Here is a 10,900-nt window from a genome sequence, read left to right as displayed (position 1 = left end):
TTTAGAACAAGAATCAATAGCTTTTCAAGTGTCATTTAAAATGTAAAAATATCAGAAACTACAGGAGCGTGCCTTATTTTTAGGCAAATGACTATATTAAGCCATTGTTTTGTTGGAAAATGACGCAAGGGGTCAAAAGGTCGATTTAACAAAACAAGGAACATGGCAGAGCGGCAGAATTAACAATATGCTGCTGACAGAACGGTCTCACAAGCAACATATACTCAGATTCATCAGATTTTCTATTTGTTCTGTTTGTCACTCTGTGTTCTGGTTTATTTTCACATACTGCAGCGTTACAGTAAATGAGCTCATGAAATCAAATTTGTATGGTCAATTCATACAGAAGTAAATAAGATCTCATGGTTATCTCACAAACTTTCTTTTGGCAGGCAAAGTATGAAGTCATAAGATGTGAACCTCATAATGCACATTAGCTGTGTCAGTAGGCTAACACTTGACTGTTCCCTACAATGACACGTTTATACTGTGAAACAGATCTTTTCCTTTGTGAGAATTAAGTGCACAAACTGAAGTCACAGTCATAGTTATTCTAATATCTGTCATCAGACGAATCAGATGTTCCTGTCATGCATGACTGATATTTATTACTGCACGGACCTAGAAGAGATGTATTGAATTGCAACTCATGTGCCCTAATGCTTTGAATATTAAAAAAGCACACTATTAGAAAGACATCTTAATAAAATTCAGAGCAGTGTGGAAGCAATGCATATGCAGGAGCTACAGTGTACAGTTTATGACTGTGCAGGATATCATCTGGCTTTTCCCGCATGTTATGGGCTTCATACTGGCTCCATCCACTTGTATAATGAACAAAAATACCACAGCCACACCCAGAGATCTTACAATGTTTAGACGCAGTTATTCGTGTCGCATTTTTAGTCACTTTGTTCACTATTTTTTGGCTGTTTTTGGCATATGACTAAAAGAAACTTCATAAAAGCAGCCTTTTTCATTGTAAGGGCATCTTACAGGACAGGGATCAGCAAGTAAATATGGTTGAGGGCCAATTTTCTGTAAGCAAGTGCCTTAAAATGTCTTCAGTCAGAAACAAAAACCCATGTTTGCTGCCTTAAACTTACAAAAATGTTGACGTTGTCTTTAATATGAGATACATACTCGTATGTGTTGATATGTTATTGCGCATCATTTCAATTTTTAAGAATTACGGCTTCTTGTTTGAGCCAAGTCGTTATTTTTACGGACATTTACTCCCCATACCTGGCTGTCTCCATGACAGCAGTGTTTTCATTTTTTTTTTTTTTCAAACCAAACATTTAGTTTAGGTTAACTGTCAATGCTAGCAACATAATCTATTCGAGTAAGTTCTTTTTTATTTTTTTTCAGAATAAAAGCTTTTTGTCCATTAGGGCCATTGTCCACCCCCTGTGCACGCCACTGGTTTCTTCTCATCTTTGTTACGAGTAGGGGGCGTGGCGTGCTGTACGTACGCGTGTGCGTGATGACGAAAGAAGCCGTAGCAACCATCATGGCGACGGGAAGCTTTGCTGAGCGGCTCATCTGCTTATGACCTCGCATTAGTTTTGTTGACATCGCGTTCACTTCGTCACATTACAGTGTTTAGCATGTTTACAGTCGTGTACACTGTCGTAATGGGATGTCTCCGAGCTCCGCAGTCTCTGCGCCGGGATATTTACGAGGAAAATGGGATACGCTGAGTGGGACTTTGTCATGGACTCGAGAGCGGGTATGGAATTACGCTATTAGCATTATTAGCTCGCTGTTTTGCTAGTAATCGCCGCGAACTGAGGATGAACTCATGCTGCTAATGTGTCCAAATACTGTGTCTACTCAAACTACTGTTCGTTAATCTAAATGCTGCTAACAGTTTCAGGTAATATAGGATTTAATTTAAGCCACTATTCGTGTTTACAGTACATTATTATGATTATTTATGACTGTAATCCTGGTATTTACCAACAACCAAATTAATACTGACCATTACACCTCATACTGACTATTTATCTATATGTCCATACAATGGAAAATTATCACATTTGAGAATGTGTATGCATGTGATAGTTCTTATTCTACCATGCCTGCTAAATCCATTATGCCCAATTCATTCATGATCTGTCAATCTTTAGGGAGTGTGTCATCAGGACTGGGCTCCAGTGCTGGCAGGAGAGGACAGACGTTGAAAAGTAGCCGTAAGTATTCGCATCTTTGTACTCATATGAGTTTAGTAGACCTTTGTTTTACAGTGTATTGAACATTGTCTCATGTCTTGGTGTTTTCAGCGTTCTGTCCTCGCTCATCCAGCAAGTTGACACAGTCCATCGTCAGAGATCACATGGTGTCTCATTACAAAAAGGTTTACTCAGCTAAAGGTGATCCATTCATTATGACCCTTACATTAAGATATTGAATGTTAATTCAGCTTTTACATGCATTATTTGTTTATATAACTTGATAAGGATACAACATGATAAGGATACATTCTATGCATTTTTCCATAGCTGCCATTGACACTTCAGTTCCTAAAAGCATGATACACAGTGTAAAATGTAAGTATGAAATATTATATATAACTATATTCCTTGTCTGTCAAACTGAGGACAATATTGAATTCAATTTCTGGGGGCTCAGTTGTTTGGATATATGTTTATTTCCCAATTAAGGGAGTTGGTAAAGATTGAGTCTGTGGTGTCGAGGCATAACTTTATTTTTGGAACACTGCGATGCTCTTTATTTTGGGCTTAGTCAAGCTTCCCTTTCACACAACTGTGAGCACATTTACCACCCTTCTGGCCTCCCGTCATTGATGCCTTGTGCATTTCAACAGAGTTCATTTAGAAATAGTTTTATTCCATTTTTAATCCAGATGGTTGGATCTCACTCTACCTCTTGCGTTCATGAGTTCTCGGAGATCTTCCTGGGTACAGCTTTGATAAGAAATAATGTACCGCAATGCACTGAGTCATCACTTTTGAGTACAGGAAGCAACTCCTCGCTAATGGTTACAGTAATGCTTTCTTCCTATTACCACGCTATCACGCTTGCGTTTCCTGACCCTCACATACCTCAGTGTAGTAAGTCTTGTTCTCCTGGGATAACACAAAGTCATTTCAGGGTTTAAATCTTCAAGTGTTGATAGACAACTGGAGTTTTAAGACAATTTAAGACAGGAAAATGTGGCACCTGAACCTTTTAAAAATACATGAAAGTAAACTGCTTTGACAGTAGTTCCTGTCTTCATCCAGTATTTCATATCTGGTTACAGACAATGACCACGTCAGGCAGGATCGCTTCAGGAAAGGAGGTCGTCCTCAGTCGGCTCATTCTCTGACACAGAACAACAGCAGAGCCTCCTGTTTCTTAGCCCAGGTGAGACATCAAGGCAAAATCAGAGGTTTGCTCACGCTTTTCATTGCTGACTTCTTCATCTGTTGCAGTGTTACCTGTTGGTGAGGTCCTAAAAGGTGTAACCACCGAAGAATTTGATGAACATTTTTCATGATGTGCACTGTCTAATTTAAGAAAATGTTTGTGGTTTTCAGAGTAGATTATCCTTGCAGTATGAAGACAACTCGTATCTCTGCTCGAGGAGCTCCGTGGCCTCCAGCTCAAAGTTAAGAACTTCATTCCACGCTCAGGACATTGTTAAACAATCACGTAAAGTGGAGCATTCCCCTCACTCTCGTCCGCCATCGCAGTCAAAGTTCCGGAGCCCAGAGTCAGCTTTGCGCAGAAATCAGTCAGTGTGTTTGTCACTGTCAGCTTCAGGAGCTCAGAGTTTCTGTAAGACCTTCCAGGACCCGGTCCAGAAGACTTACAGCGGAGACTTGCTCCAGAAACACTCGCAGCACTTTACACACGACAAACCTTTCACCCCCAAGACCCTAAAGTCAGATAAGAGTTCATCTCTGGAAAAATATCGCTACTACAGAGCACCACGGAGGAAGCCCACTCAGGACTGCAGCGAGTACACACTGATGCAACAGGAGAGCGGTGACAGAGGGTATGTAGCCATTTAGCAGGAGATGCAGCACGTGTGTGTGTGCCCGTGTCTTCAATATGTTGTCTTCTGTGTTTTCTGGGCAGCACGAAAACCACCGAAGAATTTGATGAACCGTCTCAGGTAATTTTGAGAAATTTAAATACGTAACTTAAATAGGTTTGAATAAGTATTTGATCATGATAAACGCATGATATATAATTATTGAATTCCCTGTTGTTGTATCAAAGGGATTTGTAACGGAGCACGAGTGGTCTGAGGACGAGTCAAATGGCACATATTTATTAGCATCCAGACAAAAGAGTCGCACAAACAAGAGCAGAGACTATTCTTTCTTTGACTCATCATCCAGGTAAAATTGTGATTGGAAATGTTTTGTTTTTTCAATGTCATATTGTTGCTATAAGTTCTTAAATATATGATCTCACCTTTTAGGACCTCACCAGAAGATAAGAAATCTCTCAATAGGAAGAAAGTATCTGCAGAGTAAGTATTGTATTTTGTGCATAGTAGGATTTAACAGTTGACTTAATAACAGTTTAAAATGATGCAGTCTTGAAATTGAAATGTGTTTTTCTTATTTATTCTTCAACAGGGAAGAAGAATTAAAGTACCTCGAATTTATTTCTGCTGTAACGGAGGATGTTTTATCCAGGAGACACATCTCTGACAGGTTTGTTGACACGTTTTGATAATATCTGAGTATGTTTAATAAAGACTAGTGTATTTCACAATATCCTAAGTGATTAATGTTTTGTAACTGTCCACATCCTCTGTAAGGGTCCTGGATCGGGTGATAAAGCACCATATTGGCATAAATCGGCATCGGCTTGATGAGGTATGTAAGTTTAAAGCAGCAAGTTGTTGGAATCACTGCTTGAAATTCAATGGCATCTGGAACATCTCATGCATCTGATTTCATTGTCTGTTTCAGGCTAAAATGCGCCACCTTCTGGCAGTTTTGCGTAAAGATTTTGAAGAGCCAACCAACGTGTCCACCTCCAACAGAACAGTGCTTGAAAAAAGGGAGAGTGATCTACTGCTGGACTCACTCCAACCTTTTCTGGAATCAGGCAGGGAACAAGTAAAGACCAAAGAAGACATTGAAGACGCTTTCTCCTACGCGTCACTGATCAAACGCTGCGATTCGCCTAATTTCACTGATGCCTTACTCGTGTCTACACCCGTATGTTCTCCTGACAGGACTGCGTCACCAATAAAAACAAATGAAGAGGAGCAGGAGAGTGACAATCAGGAAAAGTTAAGGCTCAGTGAGCGTCTCCCTGAGAACACGGACGTCAGTGAAGAGGACATCCATCAAAATCAAACAGGTAACACTGCAACAGATGAAGAAGTCAGCAATGAAAAGCGTGAGCACACCTCTGTAGCCAGCGATGAAATATTGAATCAAGACCAAGTCGAGGACGGTCACGATGGAAAATCTCAAGAGCTCGAAGATCTGGGAAGCCGTTTGTCAGAGTCTCTTCGTGTGTCCAGCAATAACTCGGTTAATGTGGAGGCCGCTGATGAGCAACATGTGAACACGGTTGCTTCTGTCAGTGATGATGAGTTCTGACTTATGTTGGTGAGAGGGAAGAAATGTAATATTTGAAGGTATAGTTACATAAATGTGACTCAACACTGGTTGTGTTTTTAAAAGCCTGTTCACGTTTTATTCACATTTTTCCCAAAAGCTTAAGATTTATCAAAATGCAGAGTAATAGTAGTTGAGCTACACTTATTACAATAAAAATGTGTTATTTTGATTCGTAACATTAGGTTAGTCCTCAGCACTGCACTGACATCAGGAGTGTTAAATTAGTGGCATCCTTAGTTTGGAGTGGTTTGCCGTGTCCCCAGTTCTGGTCTAGCTTTGTTTTCAGATTTCTAGAAAAGCAATTTGTTCTGTTTCACTTGACACATGTCTAGATCACATGTAGCTACTGTGAGATGACTCCAGATGTCACCAGAAAGTGTCTTTTACGATTGCAATAAATTTTCTATTCTTCTGATTCTGTTATGCACAGCCATTGTTAACACATTGTCTGCTGCCAATCCCAGCTGACGCAGGTCAGGGGTACATAACTACGGTCAATGATTGTCCAATTAACCTCTACATGTTTTTAGACTTTGGAAGGAAACCTGGAGTAAAGTACCACTGTCCTGCAACTGCAGGATAATCTCACCTGTTGCAGCATCACCATACAAAGTCTTGTCCAAATCTATCAATCCAGCCATCTTCTATCGCTTAATCCTCCACATGAGGGTCGTGGGGAGATGATGTGCTAATCTTACTGACCAAAATTCAAGGCTTGAACATCTTCCAGGTTAGAGGAGGACAAAGATGCTCCCAAAGAACCAGGTGATGCCACTGTATCTGTACGAGAAAACACACAGTCTTTCCAGAACAATGTAACACAAACAGATAATCTGAGAAATTAATGTTTCCACTTGAATTATAAGACTATAGATCAAAGGCATGGAAGCCCGTGTGAATACTAAGAGTTCCTCTTTGTGCCTTTGATCTGTACAGATCATGTGTCAGGTGTTATATGATCACTATAGCCATGACATAACTACTTTCAAAATGTGATTGGGAACGTTGACCTGCAGAGGGCGTCATTGCACAGTTTAGTGTACAGCCCCCTGAAACTAACTGGAAGAAGAATTTCAGCTGTACAATCCACATTTGGTGGGTTGGTTATTCAGACTGGTTCGATCATGCAGCTCAACAAACAAACTCCCCTGTCCAACAAATTGACACAGTCCACAATCAAAGACATGCTGTTTCACCACAGAAGAGTTTACTCAGCCAAAGGTATCACAATCAGACATTGATTTAATGATGAAGCCCTTGCATGCAGCACAATATGCTTAACGTGATGAGTTGAAAGGTAAAATATGTAAGATCTGTGATAATCTTACATTTCTGCCTCCCACAGCTGTCATTGATACATCAGCACCCAGAAGCCTGATACATAGTGTAAAATGTAAGTTATCCAAGTATGAAATATTAAAGAAGAAGTTCGTGAAAACATTTTCCCCTTCCCTGGTGGTTTTGCAACTGTGGTCTTTTAGCTGAAGAGATGGGAAAAATATCATGGTATGCAAGATATGATACCACATCAGATATGGAAATATACTGCTTTGTAGTTAGACAGTGCACAGGAGAGCTTTGGTACTCATGTAGTGTTTACATACATGCTTACAGACAATGAGCAGAACAAGAAGGATCACTTCAGGGAAGGCAGTCGTCCTCAGTCTGCTCAGTCTGTCTCATACATCAGCAGAACGTCCTCAGCCCAGGTGAGACATCGTTCAAAGTCTCATCATTTAATATATCATTAGAACATGTGTTGTACATGTGAAGCATTCTATTAAATAGAGGTTTATTATCAGAGGACATTTGTTACAATTATCAAAAATAAACACAAATAGCAGAATAACACATACAATAAAATAATGAAAACAATTACACACATACACATTTTCCAAAACAGTCATTTGTGGGGGAAAAAAAAATTGTTTCAAGACTAAAGTGCAAAGTTTTCTTTCTTCTTCCATGAGCAAGGACTGTATAGTATCTGAAATCACAAAGTCAAACGTATAATATCTTAAACTGTTGTCAGAGTTGCCACAGGAATGTCCAGAAGCCACCCAGCATAGACGTGGTCCAGAAACACTCTGAGCTCTTTACCCAGGACAGACTGTTCACACCAAAGATCCTGAAGTCCGACAAGAGTTCAATCTTGGAGAAATATCGCTATTACAGAGCGCCACTACAAAGGAAGCCCGCTCAGGACTGCACCGACTCCAAACAGGAGACCAGTGACAGGAGGTATTTCAACATTTATTAGCACCTGTTTATCCAGCTCCTGTGTGTGTCCATGTCCAGTGTTGCCAGTTTCCAGCCCAATCACATCTTAGAAGCCGCCTAATCCAACAAAAACCAGCCAACGAAGTTGCCAGACACCCATGTAAAACCGTAAAATACAGACAATAACACATGCAATAGAAAAACAAATCCAGAGCTTCATATCTGCATCACATAACCACACATAGATGATAGATAAATAGGTTTTTGCAAATTGCAAACCAACAAGAGCGCAGTAAGTAAATCAACCATAGGCTACACAAATTGCAAAATTAACCTCTGGCATCCGAGTGCCAGTCCCTGATAAGTAATAATGCCAGCTGCACGTAAAAAGGTGCACTTTTAAGCTGTGTAGGTCTAATACATGTCATTATTTACATCACAAATGACCAGTGTGAGGACTACATGCAAAACAGTTTAAAACAAAACAAAATTATGCACATACAGAGCACCTCTCCTTCCCTCGCTCCCTCCCTCCCTTTTTCTCCTCGCTGCTTTCCACACCTGTGGTTCTGAAAGACACACAACTCGTCGTTTGCTTTCTGCTGAACTGACGTCACGGTTAAGTTGCCAAATGAAATAAAAAAGACTCACTTCAATTATGTATTTATTCAGGGAGTTTTTTTTTTTTTTAAAGAGAGATAGAGTGCTGTTCTCACAATATTAAAAACTCATCAAATGCAACCCAAATTTTATTTACTTGCTCAATGTATTTTTTCCCCGCCTGACGTAAACAAAAGTCCACTGTCCATGTCTTGAAATATATATGTTGTGTGTTTTCTATGCAGCAAAAAAAACACAGAATGTACACAGGCTGTGGATGAGCCATCTCAGGTAATTTTGGAAATAAAATGTAATTTTTCATACAATCCCGTTAGGCATAATTACTGTATGTTTCACATGAGCCAACATAAGCATTTCAACATGGGAACGTCTCAAAAACACTGGCTGTTCCTTTATACGGTTTTGTTTTAGGGGATCATTACAGAGCGTTGTGAGGAGGAGCTGAATGGCACATATTTATCAGCATCCAGACAAAAGACTCATTCTTTCTGTGATTCCTCATCCAGGTAAAGTTGTAGTTAAAATAGCGTGTTGAATCTTTAATGTAAAGTTGTTTTCTTCTGAGTAGATCTCTACGATTGTTTGTCTTCCAGGACATCACTGGAAGGCGCAAAATCTCCTATTGTGATGAAAGTTTTTGCAGAGTAAGTTGTGTGTGCATTATTTATTGAGATAAAAAGCAAAGATTTGACAGTGATACAAGTTTTTTTTTTTCCTCTACAGAGACGAATTCAAGTACCTCAATTTTATTTTTGGTGTCACAGAGGATATTTTGTCCAGAAAGCATATGTCTGACAGGTTTGTTGACATGTTTATGTACCTGGTAATCTGAAGTTAAACAGTTTACAGTCTCCTAAAATCATGCCTGTCCATGTTCCCTGTAAGGGTCCTCGATCGCATGATAAAGAACCACATTGACATGAATCGGCTTCAGGTCGAGGAGGTCAGTATGGCAATGTTTTTTAAAGGCAGAATTCCAGATATGTAACCAGTAACTTCTCATGCATCTGATTGCATTGCTTGTTTCAGGGTAAAATGCGCCATCTAGTGGAGAAGCTGCGTGAATTTCTTAAAGAGCCGACCAACATATCCACCTCCAGTACAGAGCTGACAAATGATCTGCTGAACTCACTCCTGTCATGTCTGGAATCAGGGGGACACCAGTGAAGAGCACAAGGTGTTTTCTCCTCAGTCAAGGACTTCATCATAACCTAATTAAGATAAAGACTCTCAATCTATTGGCACAAGGTTGGAAATTACATCAACGTAACCTTCTCTGTCTCGATTTATTTGAGTTCATTGTTTTGAAATAAAAATTAAAGATCAAGCTCAAATTGAAAATAGAAATTTCCCTTCTTCTCATGTAATCTAACAGTACTGTACTCGAGTACAAAATTGATGTATCTAATCTAACTGCACTTTTACTTCTAAAACTTCAGTCAATTTTATATCAGAAAAATACTTTTGATACTTAAAGGTGCCATATGTAAGAATGTGGCCAAAATGGTTACTACATTCAAATTCAAAATACAGAGGTCTTTTAGGTTTCGTTTTCTGACATAACTGGCAACCCGTGATTGCTGGGTAGCTGAGACTCTACTGACTGCAATGATTGGTAGACGGTGGTAGGTGGCGCCACATGTCAAAACATGATTTCAAAACATAAACGTGATTTTCAGTCTGCAAAATGTTTTTTTTAATGCAAATATTTTGGCTGTACTGTTGTTGTTGGTGAGTTCAGTATGTTATATGAATATAATGGCTGAGTCTCTGTGGCATATTAGGAGGATTTTATGGCCAGTTGCTTTAGGTTTATTACATAATGCACCTTTAAGTAGAGTAAATGTCATTAACATTAAAAATGTTACTTAAGTAATATTATAAAAAACTACCAAAGTCATTTTCTGGTAAGATACTTGTACTTTTTAAGTATCCCTTTAATAAACATACTGGAACTGTATCTATTGGTGTATTGTAAAATGCAGATGCATACTTATAGTATATCTTGAAAGTTATTCAGGTGTTTTATAAGCAGAAATGTACATGTTCTGAGAGCTGAATTCTTAAATGCTTATCCAGCAAGAAAACATGCACAGCCATTATTTTAAACTTGGGCTTTTTTGTTTGCAAACATTTGCAGATTTAAAAAAAAAAACCTCATGATGTTCCTGTGTGTGCAGAATTACAGCTGTCAGTGGATGTAAAAGGTAAAGTGACAGGTCAGCGGTGGAGAGAGCAGCTCCAGGCAGCTGCGTCCCATTTGTGGCATTTTCACCACCCGGCATTCCAGCTGTCTGATGTCATGGCTCGCGAAACCTCCACGTATTCCTCCGCCGCGGGAGGAACTATAGTGCACTTTAAAGCGACAGCTCGAGCTCACGCGGCTAACTATACTTTCCGTTACAAATATATATGAGTTTTCAGTTTCAAGTACGCTCATTTGTAATTGTGGAGTTTAT

At 39.4% G+C, this 10,900-nt stretch overlaps 1 protein-coding gene across 1 annotated transcript; it reads left to right on the top strand.

Moving 5' to 3' along the window:
- The first annotated feature begins 1,532 nt into the window (after positions 1 to 1,532).
- spata7 (spermatogenesis associated 7) lies at positions 1,533 to 5,647 on the top strand. The gene is made up of 12 exons (XM_083909967.1): positions 1,533 to 1,732; positions 2,133 to 2,195; positions 2,286 to 2,375; positions 2,505 to 2,552; positions 3,269 to 3,372; positions 3,546 to 4,006; positions 4,090 to 4,126; positions 4,234 to 4,355; positions 4,439 to 4,489; positions 4,599 to 4,676; positions 4,784 to 4,841; positions 4,938 to 5,647. The coding sequence occupies exons 1-12, from the start codon at positions 1,690 to 1,692 to the stop codon at positions 5,577 to 5,579; spliced, it is 1,797 nt and encodes a 598-aa protein (XP_083766093.1). The 5' UTR covers positions 1,533 to 1,689; the 3' UTR covers positions 5,580 to 5,647.
- Positions 5,648 to 10,900: the final 5,253 nt, after the last annotated feature.

The sequence above is a fragment of the Microchirus variegatus genome, assembly GCF_963457635.1.
Source record: "Microchirus variegatus genome assembly, chromosome: 2".
NCBI lineage: Eukaryota > Metazoa > Chordata > Actinopteri > Pleuronectiformes > Soleidae > Microchirus > Microchirus variegatus.
Note: the sequence above shows the minus strand (reverse complement) of the source record. Positions and strands in the feature narration are given on the sequence as shown.